Raw genomic sequence first — 22,105 nt, 5'->3', positions numbered from 1 at the left:
TGTCGCGCTTGGGACAGATAATCCCCGATAAGGATCCCCATAGGACGGGGATGAGGATTCCCGTCCCCGTTCCGTTAATCCCCGATGAGATTCCCCAATTATTCTCCGTGATAATTGATTTTTTTTGGATGATTTAAGTACATTTTAATTAAGTGATTGGTTGTTTTCAATTTTTATTTTTTTATTTGAAAAATTTGAAAATGGTTGTTAATACTTCATATTATTAGTCACTATTTCTTAAACATTTTTTTCCTTTATTGAGTTTTTGAACATAAACTGTGATCCCCCGTGGTGAATGGGGAATGTAGAATGTGGATAACGTTTTTAGAACATTTGTAAACGGGGAATGAGGATCCCCGTAGGGATAGGGATTCCCTGCGGGACGGGAATGGGGATCAATTTGTCCTCGTTTAGCTCATGGGGATAGTGAATCTCCGACTAGTTGGAAACAGGAATGAAAAATGCATTCCCCATTCCACCCCGTCCCATTTACATCCCTACTCTCTCCCTCCATTTAACATTCATTTCCCAAGCAAATTTAACTAATTAACATCATTTAACCTCAATAGAATCAAACTTTAATGGCAAAAATACATCAATACCAAAATACATAAAAAGCCTAAAATAAGAGAAATAAAAATAAAAGTGCCCATCACATAATAAACTAAAATCTAAGCACATAATTATAATTAACTATAACCTCAATAAACTAATTAAATAAATATGGGTGATAAGAGTAAATTACATATATAGTGTACAATATTTATATCGTATCACACATTGGTTTATAATCTTCAATTTACATACTATAGTGTACATCCTAAAAAATTCCCTCTCAATTCAAAAAAAAAAAAAAATCACATTGAAACTCTCTCTACTTTTTCTCACATTTTCTTTCTCCTAATTTTTATTTCTTTAATTTATTTTTTCTCCTAAAATTTATTCTCTTGCAACTTTTCTCATTCTAAATTTCCCTCTAAAACCTCTCTTTAATTAATGAACGAGATATTATTAATTGGGATTCCTTTACATATTAGGATTAAAAAAATTAATTAATCTCTAGTTAGGATTTATTTATTCTTAAGTTCTTAAATCTTATTAAAGTCTTGGAGATTTTCATTCATCAGTTCTGGATAAATATGTATGAAAAGAATGTCCTATTATTTACAATCCAACCAATGCCAAAACCAAATAAAATAGACGACAATATCTTTTTCTGATTATCTCCGCAACTTTACTTCTGCGTCACTTATGCAACTTTCCATCGAGATTTCAACGTTTCGGGTGACAACAGACATACAATCTTTATTAGTCACGAGCATGTCGAACCAGTCACAAATTCTTCTTGGACAAACATTGGTTTATTCAACAATGACCACCATGTGTTCGATAAATTTACTTACAAACTTGCTCGTTTAGGAATTGATTCAGATTTCAATAAGGATTGGCTTCAGGTGTGATTCAACTAGCCAAAAGTTGTACAAGCGGCGTCACATCGGAAGAACAAAAGGTAATGCGTTCCAGTTTGAATATAGTTTTGGAGAAGAATCATTATTTGATGAAATGGATGTGTTAGCTAGTGTTGAGATGGAATCAATGGTTGAACATAAGGATAAAGTTAATTTATGTGATTTCATTGGACCTTACTTTGGTAATTTAAATAAATTGTTGTTTCGTTCGATATATTTATCTGGTTGCTCTTTAAAAAGATAATGACAGAACAAAACTTATGCTTAAAATCTGATTATGGTTTTTGTTCCTAACATCTGAATTAATTGATTTCACTAGATCCTTGGCATAACACATGATTTTAATCTTCTCTTCGGGACTTATTCACTTATGCTCTTTTAACTACTGAAAAAGTAATTTTTCTGTTTTTTTGTACCATTACGGTGGGTCTACTGCCGTAATGAGACTATTTTTAACTATAAAATTAAAAACATCTCCAAAGGAATTATTTTCCAACCATTACTATGTTGGGAATAATTTCTTTAAATAACCCATTTTTGGGGTTTAACCTTATAGAGTAGTATATTTTAATCTGTAAAATTGAAGTTTGTACGCCAAAATATGAAATAGAGTAAAGATTGTACATCACGTATGTAATTTATCTAGGATGATAAAGAAATTAGTAATTAAATGGGACAATCTTAAACTTTGGCTTAAATACCAAATTAAGTGGACTTTTCTCAAAGGAAGGAAACTCATTTCTATGAGAAAGGAGACGGGTTAATGTTGAGTGTTAATACGCCCAACTAAAAGAAACAAGAGGTCGCCGACGATTAAGTGACGGCAGCGATCTGTCTAGATCGGCGATCGGGACTCCTGAAATATCTTTCGATGCACGTTTTGTTCCCCAACACTTTCAATCGTTCGGCACATCGAGAAAATTTAAATTATATCGTTTAGCACTGTTTTTTTCAGGTTAAATAAAAACATAATGATCTTCAATTCTCCTCTATTACTTCGAGTTGAACCTCTTTAATTTGATTTTTCCCGACTATCCGTTTTAATATTTTTAGTCATCAACTTGATGCTCATTATAGTCCCATCATATTTATATTAGGAGGCTCTTAGAGGGAGAAGGTCTGCCTTCTCTCTAGGATTTACATATCCTTCCCTCAACTCCCACCACCGCCTCCCACCTCTTTCTTCTTTCTTTTTTTCTTTTTTCTTCTTTGCCCCATCCCAACCCACCGATCTTCCATTAGCTCTCTTCCTCTTTGCTGCAGTCTAGTTGAGGAGGATCCTCCCACCGCTTTTATTTTTTTTTGCTTTGTTTTTCGTCTTTATAGTTATTTTTCTTTTTGTTTGTGTTGGTCTTGTTAGTTGGATCCTATATCTTATCAGATCTCTAGATCCGTTGGAATTGCATTTGGTGGCTAAAATCTTTATTTTTGTAACTTTTTCTGTTTTAGCAAGGGCATAAACGGTAGATCTTATCCGTAGATCACTGGATCTACGTGGTTGCAAAAGAAAGGACTTAGATCCGAAGGTTCAGAATGGTTCAAATGTTGAAGATTGGTTGCTTTACGGTGAATTTGGAGCTATGATAAATATATGTTTCAACTGTTGTTTATGTTCGATGTGCTTTTGATGGCCCTTTTTGTTTGTAATAGTCATTTTCTTGCCCCTTATGGACTATGTATTAGGCTTAGCCTACATATATGTGAGTTTTATGCCTTACTGGTCTCATCTTGTACTTGCAATTTTACTACTTAATGAAATATTAGTATTACTAAAAAAAAAAAAACTTGATGCTCTCGTTAAAGAGAATACATTGACATCTTTAATAATTTTATAATGGAAAAGAACTTCCATTTCTAGCTGATGCACCCATTAGAAAAGTCATCTACTTATCCAAATTCAAAAGTGGACATTTCATTCAAGCTTTTCTTTTCCTTTCTTTTCTTGACTTTGCATTCATTTCTACATTAGAATTTTTGGTATTTGTTGACGAAATGAACCAAAGATGTTCCTGTTGGTACATATCCTTAAAAAAAAAATTACATCTATCTTTTTTTTAAGGAAAATTTAGGATTTTTTACGCTATTAACTTCATTTGCATTTGAAATTATTAAAAAATATATTTATTATAGTATTAATTAAGATTTTTACAGTTTTTCTATAATCACATCACACATCCAAAACTATTTTCAAACAGTGAAAAAATATAAATTTCAAATGCAGATACAATGAATAACAGTCTGTTAACCGAATTAGACATTCACAATTTACTAATTTGGTCATCAATAGTTTAATGAGACAAAAATAAATAAATAACCAGGAACTTAATATATCCAAATAAAAGATCAAAGACCTAATAAACCAAAAATTAAAAGATCAAAAACCTAATAATGCTTTTTGCTATAATTATATTATATAAAAAAATAACATAATATATGATTGTATATCGATTTATGTTTAATATACAATTATTAATTAATTTATTTATATAATTAAAATGATTTAAAAACTTTATTAATTAAAACTAAAATAAATGTAAAATTACTATCTTATATTTAAATTATAAAATTTATACAATTATTTATTATTTGATAATGGGTTAGGCTATGCTTACTTTGTTTTTGATAAAGTAAGTCTTACTTTCCACCATTGGATGGTGATAAACTTTGACAAAGTAAGCTCATCCAGGGATGCAAATGAGCCTTCGTAGTTCGTAAACTATTCGAGCTCGGCTCGGTGAAAGCTCGATCAAAGCTCGGCTCGATAGGACTCGACTCGAGTTCGGGATCGGCTCGAGCACTAACAAGCTGAGTCTGAGCTTCCTCAGATTCGGCTCGAAAGCTCGCGAGCAGACTCGATTATTTTTTAATTACTATATATATATATATATATATATATATGTCATTGGTTATTATTAGTTTTCATCACAATTCACAACTCAAATAAGATTTAACCCATACAAAAAAAATGACACAGAAAAAAGCTTAGACATTTGAGTCTTTAGCGAGACAATTAGGTTTTGATAAGGAATAACATACATTACAAAGTTTAATAGGGTTAATACACATATTTGCCCTTATATTTATCCGTTTTAGCATATATACCCTTATATCAAATAAACACATAAATATATCCTTATATTTTTCAAATTACTGCAAAAATACCCTAATCTAAACAGAATGCTTAGTAACACATGTATATTACACATCATTAAAACTAATTTTAAATCCTAATAAAAATTATAACACATGGACATGAAAAAACCCTAAAACTTTCCAGCCGACTCTTACATTTCTCTCTACACCTTTGAGCGATGAAGCAGTCGGAATTGGAAAGATCTTAAGCTCTGTTTGATCGACGATCGACGGGGAACGATTGAGCGAGAGTGGGGAACAACAAAGAGTGCTGGTGATTTCTTCTCTGAGAACGGCATAGAACGACTGTTTCAGTAAGTCACTCTTTCTCTATTTCTCGATCTTTCTCAAAGGGTTTTTTGGTGGATTTGGTTTATTTGAGAATGAAGAAAAAAAACTCTAAAATGGAACAAATCCTTGTTACAAATCCATAGAAATGCTTAAATCTCATTTAATTTTGTTACAAATCCACATCTGTTGAAATCTGGTCTTTTGTTTTATATTATTGTGAGGAGCTCCCTTGTTGGTTTGTCTGCAAAGTGCAGTTCTTTTGAGTATGCCATACAGGTGTTCGATGAAATGGCTGACAGAGATGTCTCGAGTTGGAATGAGAGAGTATCGGTTTGAGAAAGCCATGGGATCATATTGGATAGCTTTATCAGCGGAATGCCTTTTGAGCCCACAAAACCTATGTGGGGATCATTGCTTACTGGCTGTAGGGCTCATAACAACTTGGAGTTTAGTGAATTTGTGGCTAGGAAACTTATTGAATTGGAACCACAGAATAGTGCATATTATGTAATTCTGTCTAACTTGTATTCGGAGATGGGAAAATGGGAAGATGCTGCACAAGTAAGGGAACTAATGATCAGCAAAGGACTAAAGAAGGACTTGGGCTCTAGTTCTGTAGAATCTGAATCAAGAAATAGGATTTTAAATGTATATAATATATATCCATACCCTTTTGTTGGGCATGGATATATGCAAATTTGTGCCTAGAGAGCCTAATCAAGTAAGATCAATTGACAATTAAGGCTTCTATTGACAATTAAGGCTTCTGAAATTGCAAATTAGATGCAATATCTTCAATGTCGATTTTACTGATGAAGATTGCATCTTATCACCTAAAGATAACCCCCCTACTACATATCCTGTTTCAGGTCTCTGATATTCTACGTCATATCATCATCCCAAGTTCGTCCGAGGTAAATTATCTCTAACAGTTCTTAACTTATTTGATGAATATCAATTTAGGTTTGTTGAATGAATATATATAAACTTTTAATGCTATACATATATATACATTATATCTCGAAGTGAAAACTTAAAGGCATGAATTTTATAGTTCTGGCCATAATATCTAGGTTGCTTATCTGGAGACTTTTCAAATTGTAGAAATTGAACCATGATCATGGATAAACTATCTCAAAGCTGAAGGAAGTTGTAAAATTAATGAAAAGGAAAAGGCAATTTTACCAGATATGTTTGGTAAAACCCTTGATTTTCCTTGCCAAAAACTTAACTCATCAATATCCACTAGTGACATTGAGTGATTTGTGCACTGAATTGGCAGGTATATAAGAATATCTATAGCTTTATCAATTTTGCACTTGTAGACTCGCAATTACTGAAGAGTATCAGTTTAGAGTACTTGATCAAAGTTTGATTTTTTTTTCTATTTTTCCTGCTTCAAACAGTATGTTATCCTAATGACTTGACAGAACTTGCTAGGCATGGAAAACTAGATCCTGTTATAGGTAGAGATGATGAAATTCGATGGTGTGTCCAAATTTTATCAAGGGGAACAAAAGAACAATCCAGATTTATTATTGGTGAGCCTGGTGTAGGAAAAACTGCAGTTGCGTGTAATTACTTATAAAGCATCTGCTCTCTCCTTAATTATTTAAGTCTACATTTAATCAATTAGCCAATATGCAAGTTTTGTTTGTTTTGTAGGTTGGCCCAAAGGATTGTGTTTGTACTCATTTTCTGGTCTGCTGATGTGCAGCTAGAGTTAACATTGAAAGGTCAAATTTTTTTTATGGACTCGCCTATAATTTAGATAAATTTGGTTCATGACATTTGTGATTTACTGTCAATGTGCAGCTAATTTCCCTAGACATGTGTTCATTGGTTGCTGGAGCCAAATATCATGGAGATTTTGAGGAAAGGTTAAAAGTTGTACTGAAGGAAGTTACAACTTCAACTAGAGCATCTCATTTTGTTAATATACTATATAGCATATGGACAAGAGAATTTATCATTTGCTGAAACAAATCAACATAATGGTCAGGAGCTACAAGTGGAGCAATATCTTCTTCATGGTGTTAAAATATCAACTACATTGAAGACACAATATCCATTCTTCGTGGTCTTCGTGAGCGGTATGAGCTACATCATGGTGTTAAAATATCAGACAGTGCTCTTGTTTCAGCTGCAGTTCCTGTAATTTTAGAAATAACACTTGTAATATATCCTTTTGGATCCATTTATAACATTTAATAAATTTAGAAATTTATCAAATTTTGATATTATATGCTCTTTATCAAATGATTTGAAAGTTTTTTGATTTAATTGAAGTAATTGGTCAATTATTATTATTAGGTATAAAATTTATCTATAAAATATAATATAAAAATAAATAAATTACTAATAGAGACACTTAAAATTGTCAATACAACTAAAGCGGTAAATTTAGAATGACTATAGAGGACGAATTTCGTCGCTAATTTGTAGGTATGGTCTCATTTAGCGACAAATTTAGAGAGATTGATGTGTAAAATTTCATCGCGTAAAATAATTGTCGCGCAAACTTTTGCCGCAAAATTTTTTTGTCGTTAAAAATATAATGTGACATTTTTTAGTTGACGTGGCAGGTGATGTGGAGGCTGACGTGTTGCACCGTTAGTGCCACATCATTAGTCTGTTAGGTTAGGGTATTTTTGCAGTAATTTGAAAAATATAAGGATATATTTATGTGTTTATTTGATATAGGGGTATATATGCTAAAACGGACAAATATAGGGGCAAATATGTATATTAACCCAAGTTTAATATATGTCATTGTTTGAAATTTTTCTCCGAACTTGTGTTTTCCGATCACAAATACCATATACTGTTCTGGAATCTCGACAATAACATGATTGTTTTTCTTTATAAATATTTTAAACTCATATGGAGTATGTTATAAGGATTTTCTAGTTTTTATGCTACTTATTTTATGCATGTATGATGAATTTGATTAAAGCTCGATAAAAGCTTGGCTCTGGCAAAATTCGACCAGATTTGGTCAAAACTCGGCTTGGTCAAAGCTCGATTCGAGAAGCTCAGCTTGAGAAGGTAAATAAAATAAAATAAAATTTACTTTATAAAAAACAAAGTACTATTTTTGATAATATAGTTTTATAATTGGTACATGCAAACTTTTGACAAAAGATAAAATAAACTATTAGTTTCCGACAATATTATAAAAATAAATAAATTATTGTTAAAAGATAAAAAAAAATAAAAAAAAAAACTTCGTTTAACTATAAAATTAAGTTGATATATGTAATTTCCTCTGAAAAAAACAGAAAAGGTTATTTTTTTTTTTTTTTTTATAGGACAGAAAAGGTTATTAAAGCACGTAAAGAAATCTATAAATAAAAGAAGATGGGAAATGGATAAGAGTGATAACACGAAAAGAAGAGCAGAAGAGGCAACATGTGTCAATTATCCTTTAAGAATGAGGCACGTGTATAGGTAACTAACCCAGGTAGATGACACGTGCCCTGGAAGTGCTACAATGGAGTTTCTGAAGGTCTGCTATAAGAAGGAGAGATATTCGGAGTCCAAAGATGGGAGATAAGAGATGTGGTATCTGCTATACTTGTTATACTTAACCGTTGAAGCAGTTTTTGTGGGCGTTTTCCTATTGCGATCAGTTGTTCATTTTCATAAATAGAAGATGGCCGGAATTCCGATATGCGTAGAATGTGGGAACACAAGCAACCCATGCCGGTGCAAGGTGGTGGGTCCAACAGTTGGGTTCCTGGCGTTTGCGGTGGCTGCGGTGGTGGAATGGCCGATCGGGGCGTTTGTTTACCTCTTTAAACATAGAAAAGGGCGGAGGATAATGGGGCATCCGGCTACTGTTGTTTACCCTTCTGTTACCAATGCTATCCCTATTTAGATTACTATCATCTTTTCTGTATTTCTTTCTTGTTATATGTATATTTAAATGTACTGTTTAATTCATGTGTGTGTGTGCTTGGCAATCTTAATTAGCTTTGAAAAGATCAAAAGTTTTTTTTTTTTTTTTTTTTGAAGAAGAAGAAGAAGAAGAAGAAGATCAAAAGTATTTAAAAACATAATTTTTGCAATTGGTTAATGATCTTATTAGATCTACAAACAATTAGTTCGCGAAATCAGGTCGCTCTAGCGTAAGCGCAGTTCCAACCATTCTTTCCAATGTAAGTAATGCTTCCAACTGCTCTTTCAGTACCCAAATGATTGATGATGTGCACCCAAATGAAACTACTTCCACTTGAGAAAGCAAGAAGACGACTTCAACTATGTGGACCACGTTCACAATAACGCATCAAGATCTAGCACGCACTCACATTGCACCAACAGCAGATCTAGCACGCAGTCACCTAACCCTCCTTCTTAGCCTTAGCCTTTGCCTTTGCCTTTGTTCGACGTTCCCAAAGTTTCATGTGACTTGTTATTAGATCTAAAGAAAATAAATTTCTTATAAAATAAAATAAAAAAGTTCATGAAATTTTTATTTCATTAAAAGCATATAATAAATTTTATTATAAGATTTAAAAAATAAAATAATCTTTATTTTTATTTTCTAGCATTATAATGTAAAACAACTTAGTTTTTGTGAAAAATTAAAGTTTCAAAACTATATAAGTTTCAGGATTGTTTAGGCATTTCCCTTAGCAGGGAAATCCGGCCTTAGGCTCGTCTGTTGTTTTTGTTTTAGCTCATTGGGCTTGAAGCCCTCATTCTTCCAAAAAAAAATAATAATAAATAAATATAATTAATGAGTTGTTTGTGAACGAAGTTCATAAACTGAATTAACGAACTGTTCGCAAATAAAATTCGTGAACAAGCTCGTAAACAGAATATTAAACTCGATGTTAAACTCGAGGTCGGGTTCGAATTCGTCAATTTTCTCATACATAAAATTAAACGGTATAAAATCTAAATTCTATTAAAAAATTATTTAAAATAGTTTCACATATACAATATTATTATCGGTAATTATTATAGGAATGAGTATTTAATTTTAATGAATTTTTTTTGTAGGAAAAAAAGAACTTCATTAGAATAGGGAATCCTTATAAAGAGTAGAGCCTAACTGGGAATGGAAAAAGGAAACAAAAGCACTAATATTGGAAAGAGGTTAACACGACAATATTAGAAAGAGATTATATGCCACTATGTGAATGGTAGCGATATTTTGTAAATATTATTAATTTCAACCATGTATGGTTTGGGTGCAAACGTGTCAAAAAAATTAACTTTCCATTAATATGGTCAGTTATATTTATGGATTATGTCCACGAAAACCGAAATTCTAAACGAAGCGATTAGCGATGAATTAAGGATTAAAAAAAGTTTCTCTTGTATTCTTAGTGCCTTTGCTGGATAATTTATAACTACTGCAGGTTTTTTTTTTTTTTTGAAACAATAACTACTGCAGGTTAAATAAAGGAAATTTAAATGCGAAATTGAGATGGGGATTTAATGGAAAAAATATATTTTATTAATGTAAAATAATTTGATTACAAGTACTAAAATGAAAGGAAGAAATTACAATTGAAATTGTTTTTATGTAAAATATAGTAGTATAAGCAAATTAACAATGGAGATAGAATTGAAATAACAATAACAAAGTCAGATTTGAAAATAAAAAACTTGAAAGTAAAAAAAAAAAATTGGTTATTTTGACGAGACCTTGAGTTGCAATCGGTTTCAGATTCACAAGCGATTCACGAGTAAAAACGAACGACTTGAACTATTGGTGAAAAGCAGAGTTTGCAAAGATGGAAAAGGGATTGAATTGCTTTAATACATAAAGGAAATATGAGAAGAGGTTGTATTTTTATTGAATGAAGAAAATAATATAAATAGGAGTATAATCCTAGAATATATAGAGATAAGCTAGTAGCTGTAACAGCTAGCAACTATATAAGATATTTACGAAGCCAAAACTATTCCTTATCATCAACAATGAAGATCAGAAAAAGAAAATAGAGGAAGCCGCCCAAACAAGATCAGATGTATCAGAGGTTGAAATCAACAATGGAGGAGAAGCTTCAGATACAGATGGAGGAGAAAAGAATTGCATTTACAATAGCAATATGTGCCCGAAGAGTTTTCGGGCTGCAAAATTGTTGAAATTGAGGAGGCAAAGCCTCGATGAACAAAGTTTGATTTCTATTTGAACTTGAAGGACTCTCAGCCGAATCAATATTATGATACGGGACACAATACTACCATTAATATTAATATTAAAAATAAAATACAGCAATTAATTCGAAGCAAAATTAGCCAAACCGAGTCTGGCCCTAATCCTAAAACTTCAATTCTTCTTACCGGATAAACTAAACTTGAATTTGATAAAAAGAAAACCGAATGAATTTGCATCAATAGGGCAGGGAACATCTGAATTTATACATCCAAGAAAGAGAGATTTATGCAGGAGAGTTTCAGGAGGAAATAATTGATTCTTCAATTAAGTATTGCAACACAAGGAATATATCATTTCACTAATTAGCATTGATCTTAAGGTCTAAAAAGAGACTCGCAGTTTACTTGTTTCGTCTATTATCTTATTTCAAAATGATAAACTTAATGTAAATATATGTACATATTACAGAATGCTAACATAGGCAGATACAGGGACTAAAACTAATTATGAAACAGTAGAGATGAAGGTATTCTTTTAGATTAAAACTAGGAGATGTGGTTGCAGCTGAGTCATAAAAGAAAAAAGAGAGAGGGAGAGAGAGAGAGACCTCTACTTCAACTCAATGCCCATATATGTATTAATCATGATTCCATATGCTGGTCCTGAAGCTGTACAGAGAATATCACCCAAAAAGATGGTAGTGTATTATAGATCAGATGATGACTTGCCTTCATCATTTTCAGCATCAGAGCTACCATAAACAACTGCAAGATAGTACCCTAAAGTTCTAAGCGTGAGACCAGGAAATCTGTGACTGCTGCCAGGACGGGGATCGATCTGTACAAAAGGCCATCGCATGGCCTGAGCAGCTTCACACTCTTCCCATCCATCCCCAATTACACAAAAGTGAACATTTGAATTGTTGAAACGATCCTTGATCCACTGAAAACATTTAAGTTTCCCCACTTCCCATGAACTGTAGACTGAAGAAATCACAACATCTTAATTAGGTCCCAGATAAAGTACAACTTGATGTCTATGAAGGTTAAAAATATCATAAAAATTAAATTTCTAATGATGAGAGTTGTACTACTATCAAAATCATGAAACTACATGAACAAATCAAAAGCCATAAGTTGCAGATAACCACAGACTGCACATTACTTTTTTAGTACAATTTAAAGCACCTTCCTCAATAATTCTCAAGCATGACTAACGAGGTTCGCATTCTAGGTTCTCTGCAATTAAACCTGTTGCTGTGGTTCCAGGAAGCTGCAAATGAAACGCCAGCCAGCAAAGGTGATTGCTCACCATAAATTTGCAAACCAGCTCGATGAAAATTGAGGTTCAAATGACAAAAGCATTTCATACTACTGAAAGAATGTCAAAATATTGCTGCAGATTTGTAATAACAGAATTATCAACTGAAGAAACACATTGATTACATGCTTCAATAGTTCAACTAATTTTGTGAGTCCTATTACATTGCTCCACACTAAACATAACAATTTTTATTTGAATAACAAAAATATAGATTCACTAGAATTATAAAACATATTCATTACCCAATTAAAATACATTCTTTGTCAGTATCACTTCCTTCCGCATCTTCAAAATTTAATTCAATTTCCTCAACCTTATCATAAATCCATAACCCGTTTTCTGTCTTGTTCTTACTGGAAATTCATTGAACTGGGGATTCTCATGGTTTGCAGTGAAGATGGGTAGGCTTTCGTTTCATATTTTGATAAGGAAATAAAAGGAACTATCTTGTTCTACCTTGTGTGTTCCAAGATTGCTTTATCATATATCCACTTTACGTCTTAAAAAACAAAATGTACAATGAAAAGTTTTTTGAAGAAAACGTTGAGAATGTCTTCAAACTGGTGTCTTCCAATGATATAGGTGTGGTGTTTGAGAAAAACCTTAATATACAAATTGAAGCAATTTGGTGAATATTTTATAGTTGAAGACATTACACTTAAAATGCAAGTTGTTAATAAAAGTAAACTGAAAAACAGAATAAAAAAAAAAAAGGGCGGCCCGGTCGCACTACGCGTCCCCGCTGAGCGAGGGTCCGGGGAGGGGTCCCACCACAAGAGTGTACTGGGGGGCAAGCCTTCCCCTGCCAATTTATTTGGCAAGAGGCCGCTCCTAAGACTCGAACCCGTGACCTCTTGGTCACACGACAACAACGTTTACCGTTGCGCCAAGGCTTGCCCTCAAACTGAAAAACAGAATGATATTTTAAAATTATCTATGGAAATCAAGAATGTCACTTTACCTCTACCTGTCATATAACCACTTCAATAGCATGTACAGTAGGTGATTTACATTCCATATGATTATGAGCACACACATTCAATATGATCAGAAACTAAAAAATTATAAGCAATGACAACAAAAACAAGAGATTATTGAAATAAGCTGGCTTATAATAAATATTAATATTCAAATATTAAAAGAAGTACGACAAACACTAGTAAAAGTCTAAAAGATAAATCAATAAAAAATTTAATAAGACAAAGGGAAGGACTAACCATTTCCATGTGTTATCAAATTGTCAAGTCGAAAGAGTAAACACTTCACAAGGCTGGGTATTAAGGATCCTGAAGTCACCAACACATTTATATCCTCAGATGTGGTATCATTGTGGTTGCCTATCCCATCCGAAGAGGTGAGAGAAACTTTCAGGTCTTCCTCCCTACTTGAGCATTGCCCCAAGAAAGCCCGTGCTAGATTGATGATAAAGATTTACAATGAATAAACTACTAACATGGAAAAAGAAAGGAAAAGACCATAATGCACTTCATCTCACTGATAACCAAAAGTCAAAACACCTAGTTCGGAAAGGGATCATCAAAGAACAGTAATAAATTGTCTAAAAGAAAATATTCAACAAGACAGGGGACCAGCCACAAGTTAATCTATGTAAACACTAGGGCGAAATGTGAATAACGGTTTGAATGTCAGCATAAAGGGTATACTGAGGTTGGTAGGATACAAAAAGTAAGGCTTCACTCTTATAGCCTTTTGGAGTAAAAAGATTTCTTAATGGTATTCTTAGTTTTGTGTGATGGCTACCAAGAACACTAGTCATTAGTTACACTTGAGAAAAAGTAATAGCGCTGGTTAGCATTAGAAATTGAAAAAAAGTGTATGAGATCATTTGTGAAACTCCTTACGATACAACAACAACAACAACAACAACAACAAAGCCTTAGTCCCGAAATGATTCGGGGTCGGCTAACATGAACCATCATATAAAACCGTGAAAATCAAGTCGTGTCAGCGACACAGATTCGCTCCCTCCACTCCGTCCTATCCACTACCATATTTTCCTCAATTCCCAATAAACTCATATCACTCTCGATCACCCTCCTCCAAGTTTGCTTAGGTCTTCCCCTACCCCTCACCACTACATCCCTTTGCCACTCTTCGGTTCTCCTAACCGGCGCATCAAGCGCTCTACGTCTCACATGGCCAAACCACCTTAGTCGGTTTTCTCTCATTTTATTCTCAATAGATGTGACCCCTACTTTTATCCTAATTATTTCATTACGCACCCGGTCCTTTCTCGTGTGACCACACATCCATCTCAACATACGCATCTCCGCCACCGACATCTTATGGATGTGGCAGTGTTTCACTGCCCAACACTCCGTACCATATAACAATGCTGGTCTAATTGCCGTCCGGTAGAATTTTCCCTTCAATCTATTAGGCATGCCGGGATCACAAAGGAAACCCGTAGCACTCTTCCACTTCGACCAACCAGCTTTAATCCTATGAGCAACATCTCCATCTACTTCTCCATCCGTTTGGATAATAGATCCTATAGTCCAAACTCCTTACGATACATGCTTAAAAAATCCTATAGGAATCACCACTGCAAAAAGAAACTGCATTACACAGTTCAGCTCAAAGCAAACAAATAGCTGGAAATTTTATTTAAAAGCATTATTATAGGTTCTAATTAATTGTCAACCTATAAGAAACTTCTGCTCGTATTAACCTAAAGAACATTGACTTCTTAAACTATTGAGAATACCAAGAAAACTTCAATATAAAAACAAAAACTCCAAAAAGACTGAGAGTACTTTTCAACGGAGTCAAAAGTCATCAAACTAAAATACCCCTTAGCCTAGAAAACCATACCAAGTTGCCAACCAACAACTAACTGATTGAAATAAACATAATTGATATTTCTTGAGCTCCTTTGTCTGCATCACAATAATACCAATAAGCAAGAACTCCATATCAAATTTCACTCCATAACATGCTCCTGACACACTTTCCCAGGATGCAACATAAACATATGCAAGTGACCTTAAAAAACCATGTCTTGTCCCATATTAGCCAGGGCTGGCTACAATAAACAAATCTTTTTCATTCTGCTATTCTTAGAATCTGCAGCATTACCAAGCAGTCCAAATTTCTAAGCTGTATAGGCCAAATAACAGCAGGAAAAGAAAACATGGTTACCAAAACCATATTTGAGATTCCAAACCACAAGCTTACAAGATAGCAAGCATTGGTTTCATACATTACATGAAACCTGATATTTGCATGGCTGATCGGACAGTGTCCCCGCTTATAAACCTGATTGCACCTGTAATTGATTTGGATAGCAAATAATCGCAATAAGCTTGTTTGTTTTTTCTCTCTTTTTTTACTCATAAAACTTACTTTTAATCAATTTCTGTTTAAATAATACCTCTCTGCGCATAAAACAATGTTATATACATAGCTATATGTGGGTGGAGATTGTGGGCGTGTTATTGCATGTGCACATATCTCCTGTTTCATCTTCATGTTTTTTTTTTTTGGCTCCTCCAATTGTTAATAGCATACAATACTTGAATAGCTTTGTGTCAGCTATTAATATGAAGTGGACCTTCGACTATCAACTTGAGCTTTTAGTTCAAACGCTTCCATGACATGGTATCAGAGCCAGACCAAGTGGTCCAGGGTTCGATTCCTGGCAGCCCCATTTGTTGAGTTATTTGCAGGACATGAGGCCTGTGTTGTCACGCTTCAAGCCCAAGAGTGCTTACGCGTGTGGGGGCTTAAACTTAATTCACAACTATGAATTCTATTCTCAGTGTTCAATAAATTATTATGAACCAAAATTTAATGTGCATATAAAATATGGTCTTTGCCATTTTTTAGAATAAAATATCACATTAATGAAACATAGTTATATGATATGCTATTTTTTATTTTATCTCAGTACAACAAAGCCTTAGTCCCGAAATGATTCGGGGTCAGCTAACATGAACCGTCAAAATCAGTAAAAGAAAAAAATATCCGATAGAATATTATATTTTTTTTGTCTATTTAATTACTTCTAGCTCAACCAGTGAAGCATGGTCCAAGAAACTAATTCCCTGATCAAAATCAGGTCAAGTTTAATAAATATGGTAGTTGTCCAGGGGTCTGGGATATTATATATAACCATCAAACTTCGTAGCTAAATATCATGCATCTATGCGGAAGATAAAGATTTTTGTGGAGTAAATCGAAGTTCAGTTATGGTCTTTCTATTCATAGTCAATTAAAATGCCAATCTCCAGTTTTTCTGTATCAATGGCATTGTCTTAAGAGAGTGTGGACAATTCAAGTACACATTCTATCAGGACCTATACAACTATATGGAACATGGTATTCGAGTAGCCATTGAACATTGCATCAGAGATGAATTAAAAGTGTAATCTCCAATTATCCAAAAAACTCAGATGCATTTAATGACTCAAAATACTTATGGAAAAGGGGAAAAGAAAAGAGAAGAGAAGCCCGACTCAGACAAAAGTAATGCTAGACATGCTCCATGCATCCAGCATACACTAAAGATGTCACATGAGGGTGAGGTAGAAAATATAATTGAATATGAGCTTAGATATTCAGTATGGCAACAAAACCAATGCAAGTTAAGCCACAAAATCAACCACTAACCTATATGTTTTCAAGATTGTGATTTACTAAATCCAATTATGTAAATTTGTGGCACACAGTTCTGCAAATAACACCCCCTTTCCTTAGTGGTCACAACAAGTTTTTGCTTTTTTTACACATTCCCCCAATAAGCATCAATAAGCAATAAGCATGGCTCTCAATTTAAACTACATTAACATTAAAATGGCATAACTGAATTGGTGCCGACCTGCATTATGATGAGATTCAGCATACCTGAGGAAAGCCATCTATCTGTATATTCATCAGTCAAATCATACAATTCATTCCAATGTTTCATTGTCTCTTGATCAAGAAGAGCAGGTAAACCCTGCAATTAATAGAGCCAACTATGTCGACCAGTTGATTTTCAATTTCCAGAAAGTCCAGATAAACTTGAGGATTTTAGACATGTTTATTTAAAGAGATACCAGATTATATGTAGTCATGGAACAGATATGGGGAAAAAATTGCACAATTTTTACAAATAATGCAGCATATCTCAAGCACAAGAGCTGGGAAGCTACTTTGGTATTCCTGGAGCTTTTTATATGCATGGCATTCATCATTGCCTTGTCAATGCAATTTTCTAAGATGCAGAGCATGAATATTCAACCATTCATTTCAAAGACTTAGACCACCTAATGAAAGGTAGAGGCAAGGGAGATCACTAGATCATTTACCATGGTTAAATATATGCATTTGGTAAAAAATACTACTATTGTCCTAAAGTATTGAGTTCCAACGGTGCTTATCAATTATTTATCTCTCCAAGCATAACTTTTTTAGTTTTCTGATAAGCAACTCAGTTTTATTGCAAGAAAATCAACTTGGGATACCATCTTTCAGAAGAGAGTGGCAAGCACATAAAATTTACATATTTACTAAAACATCAGTGCCATATAAAACTTCCACTACTTAGATACAATCTGATAACTATCATATTGGAATTGATGTTTTGAAGAAAACCAAATAGCTAGAACAATAAGCAAAACTCATCAACTATTCACACAGAAAAAAAATCCACCTTTAACAAATATTCTTCAAGTGACCTGTCACTCCAGTGAACATAAAATGATTCTGGAATACCATTTTGGGGATTTCCAGTTCAACATTTGTGATCATTGATGGCACGGCAGAGAAAATACCAGGTTATCCTAGATACTTATAAGTCAAGAATACCTGCATGTACTTATTGGCTATGACTCGGTGCCTGTATGCAAGTTTCCTCTTATTTTCTTCATCATGAGGAGATTTGAATCCATCTTGGTCGAAATCATAGTCAGCTAGATCTCGCCTATCATCATATCGGCTCAAGGCATCAAGAAAAGGCATATTGTAGTTTTCAATCTGCATTACCAAACTTCAACCATTGTTAACAGGTTTGTCAAGCAGACATGAAGTTGATTCATCCACATACAAATTTACACCAGGAACACAAATCTATTTTGAAAATGCAAGATCTAGAGATAAGACAGACTTACATCCTCGTAAAAGAATGATCTGTCGCATAGTTCAAGAATGTGTTTCTCCCACATCGTCCCAATCTCTACACCCTTAGGAACATCCTTTAAACCATTGAAAGCCTCAGCATAAGCTCCATTCAACAAAGATTTCAACAGGATAAGGGTCTCATCCATATCCCAAACATAAACATTTCTGACTCGTCCTACAACTTCCATATTGGAATCTTCTATAGTTTGATCAGAAAGAGCTGAACTGCCATCCATAATTCTATTGCTTCTATCGCAACACTACAACAAATAAGAAAATCACTGAGCAGCAAATAGTACAGAAAAGACCTAAATCCAACGAACAAAAACTAGTAAACTTTACAGCTCTTGGTCAAAATTTAAGCTAGCAGTTCTCAATCTAAGCATGCTCTTTCCAAACCGCCATTAACTCAAAAACAGAACAACCAATAACATGATTATCCAAAAATAAGAGGAGAAATAGCAGCACTTAAATTTGGAAATCGCATTACAAGACACCAATAACATACCAAAATCTCTGAAAACCTTAGAAGCTATGGGAAATGATGAGAACCGTCTCTGCTCTCAATGACTCAGAATTAATCAACGAAATTTCTAATCGGACAAGAAAAACAGACAAACACATTAAATTAAGAATTGAACAGAAGAAATTCGTCAAAAAGAAGAGGAAGAGGGAGGTGAAAAAATTATAACTTACCTGCTACATAGTATGGATTAAGACATTCAGTTCAGAAATGGGGAAAAGGAGCGAGAAGGTAGATTACAAAGGCCTTTAGAGCGAGACAGACTCAGAGAATGGAAGAAGCTAACCAAGACGGAAAGAATACTGGAACAAACCACTAGGCAAAAAACAATTTCAATCCCTCAACTTTATACGATTGTGCTATTTAACCCTCAACTTTACTTTTGTTTTTTTTTTTTTGAAAGCTACTTTTGTTTCATTAGTTAAGCTTTTCAACTTCATCATGGTTGTCAAAACAAAGAACCGGAAAAGATAGGGGATCAAGAATTAAAGGTTTAATCTAGGTTTAACCGGTGTTCAGAAAATCATGTTAAAATTATGTTTTTATTCACATTTAACTTTATACATTGATATGGTTGAATCTTGTAAATCCACTTGTAAACTTACTATTGGACAGAAACAAAGTCAAAAAAGAGTCGTTGTCGGTTAACCAGCTCCGATGTCTTAGTTAGTTTGAGAAAAGACTTGAGAATCAAAAAAACAGTAAATCAAAGTTAAGATATAATGTTATGAGCGAGACGTGCTAACATGTCACCATTTGATAGGTGAACATGCGCCTGAATATCGGGGCCTGATATGACCTATAGGTCCATAATTTACGGGATCGAGCATGATTGATATAAGGGTGGATCTTTGACGGGGTCTTTTTTTAGACTTCCCGAGTTAAGGCCTTCAAGACAAAGTCGTATTGAGCAGCTTTGTTATGGGGACGCCACATATTCCTTTTTTCCAGGTGATGGTCCAAATTTCATAAATGCCACGTGGCGAGTTTATATTCATCTTATTCTTCGATTTCTTCTTCTAGTTCGATTTCTGGTTCTGCATTTTCTTATTCGATTAGTTCTTCATCTTCTTTGATTTCTTCTGATGTTTCTTCTTCGATTTTATCTTGTTCGATTTCTTCTCATGTTTCTTCTTCGTCTTCTTCATCTACTTCAATTTCTTCTTCCTTGATTTCTACTTTGTTTTCTTCTGCTTCCTCATTTTCTTCTTCTTCCTCGATTTGGTTATGGTACTTCTAATTCTTCTTCTTCATTTCCTTATTCTCCATCTATTGTTCTTCTTTTTCTTTGTTGTGCTTGAGACCAATTTCATCACAACGTATCATGGCATTAGTCCTACTTTCCAATGCTTTGTTGCTACTCTCACCACCAATTCCGATCCCATCTTCTACAAAGAAGTTGCCAAACACTCACACTAGGTTGCAACTATAAACCTTGAACTGGATATCTTGGAATGTAACGATACTTGGGAAGTCACCACTCTGCCACCTCAAAAAACTTCTGTTGGAAGCAAATGGTTGTTCAAAACCAAGTACAACCCTGATGGCACTATTGAACAACATAAAACAAGATTAGTTATACTTGGTTGCCGCTAAAAGTATGGTGAATACTATATAGAAATTTTTGCCCTTATTTCCAAACTGACAACTGTGGAGAACCTTGTCAGTTGTTGCTACATTGAACAATTGGCATGTCTTTCAAATGGATGTCACCAATGCTTTTCTCCATAGAGATTTGGTTGAACATGTTTACATGATTATGCCTCCATGTTATACTCATCTTGGTTGTAGGATTTCTGTTCACACTTGTTCATCCCCAACTGCTTATCCTAAATCTCCACATATCTGCAAACTGAAGAAATCATTATATAGGCTTAAACAAGCCCTAAGACAGTGGTTCTCCAAGTTATCTAACACTCTTTATCATTGGGCTTCATTCAATCCAAATCTGATTATAGCCTGTTCATATTGCATACTGCTCACATCATTACTATGGTCGTAATATTATGTTGATGATTTATTAATCACATGTAATGATATCTCCTCTATTGATCATCTTAATCATATGTTATGACAGACATTTTAAATGAAGGATTTGGGGTCATCGAGGTACTTTATGGGTTTTGAAGTTGATATAACAGATGTTGGTTTCTTCATTTCTCAACGCAAATATGCTCAAGTTGTCCTCTCTGAGTTTGATATGACACACTGAAAGCCTTTGAAAATTCCCATGAAAGGCAATTTACATCTTACCCCTGATAAAGGAACTCCTCTGTCAGACCCTTCTTCTTATCGACGCCTCTTAGGTAAACTTATCTATTTTGACAATTACTAGACCTGACATTGCCTTCCCTATGCAAATCCTTACCCAATTTCTTCATCAACCTACTTCAGTTCATATGCAGGCTGCAAAACGCATCCTCAGATATCTTGCAGGCACTCTTTCTCAGGGCATTCTCTTAACTTCTTCTTTTGATATTCTCCTCACAACCTACAATAGTTGGGCTAGCTGTCCCAACACTAGAAGATCAACTACAGATTTTTTTACATCTTTTTTGGTGATTCTCTTGTTTCTTGGAAGGCTAAAAAGCAATATGTTGTGGCTAAGTCCTCTGTTGAAGTTGAATACATGGCTATCACCCTCACCATTTGTGAGATTACTTGGTTCATAGCTCTTTTGAAAGATTTGGGCATCAAGAATTTGCCTCCCACGGTTTATACGTGTGACAACCAGACAGCTCTGACCATTGTAGCAAACTCGGTGCTTCATGAACACACAAAGCACATTAAGATCGATTATCACTATGTGCGTGATCAAATTTAAGGCTGACACTGTCACTCCTATCTATGTCTCATCTGTCAATCAAGTTGCTGATTTATTTACTAAGGTTCTTTCTGTCAAGCAACACAATTATCATTTGTCCAAGATGGGAGCAACTTCTTCATCTTCCTCTCCTCAGCTCGAGGGGGGTGTTAATGGACCTCATAGTTATTTTTACCTATTTAACTGTATTTATTTGCTTTTATCCACTTTGAACCGTTAGAATCTTTTCTCTTGGCTAATGTGTGTTGTTTGTCTGCTAGTGAGTTTATTTGCTTTATCTTTTAATCTCGTGTATTGATGGAATA

General features: G+C 34.1%; 2 protein-coding genes across 3 annotated transcripts; one reads left to right on the top strand and one right to left on the bottom strand.

The window, feature by feature from the left end:
• The first annotated feature begins 8,291 nt into the window (after positions 1-8,291).
• LOC136233130 (uncharacterized) lies at positions 8,292-8,898 on the top strand. The gene has a single exon (XM_066022710.1). The coding sequence runs from the start codon at positions 8,548-8,550 to the stop codon at positions 8,770-8,772; it is 225 nt and encodes a 74-aa protein (XP_065878782.1). The 5' UTR covers positions 8,292-8,547; the 3' UTR covers positions 8,773-8,898.
• A 2,508-nt stretch (positions 8,899-11,406) lies between these two features.
• Positions 11,407-19,286, bottom strand: LOC136232611 (eyes absent homolog). Of its 2 annotated transcripts, XM_066021843.1 has the most exons (7): positions 19,150-19,286; positions 18,962-19,046; positions 18,444-18,713; positions 18,142-18,309; positions 17,197-17,290; positions 13,548-13,742; positions 11,407-11,990 (listed from the first exon to the last, which is right to left on the bottom strand). In XM_066021843.1, the coding sequence occupies exons 3-7, from the start codon at positions 18,687-18,689 to the stop codon at positions 11,713-11,715; spliced, it is 981 nt and encodes a 326-aa protein (XP_065877915.1). In that variant the 5' UTR covers positions 18,690-18,713; positions 18,962-19,046; positions 19,150-19,286; the 3' UTR covers positions 11,407-11,712. The 2 variants fall into 2 exon arrangements, with proteins under 2 accessions (XP_065877915.1, XP_065877916.1); XM_066021844.1 differs by lacking the exon at positions 18,962-19,046.
• Between the last annotated feature and the right edge of the window lie 2,819 nt (positions 19,287-22,105).

This window comes from Euphorbia lathyris, chromosome 6 (genome assembly GCF_963576675.1).
Source record: "Euphorbia lathyris chromosome 6, ddEupLath1.1, whole genome shotgun sequence".
NCBI lineage: Eukaryota > Viridiplantae > Streptophyta > Magnoliopsida > Malpighiales > Euphorbiaceae > Euphorbia > Euphorbia lathyris.
This window is presented reverse-complemented; position numbering and strand designations above follow the sequence as displayed.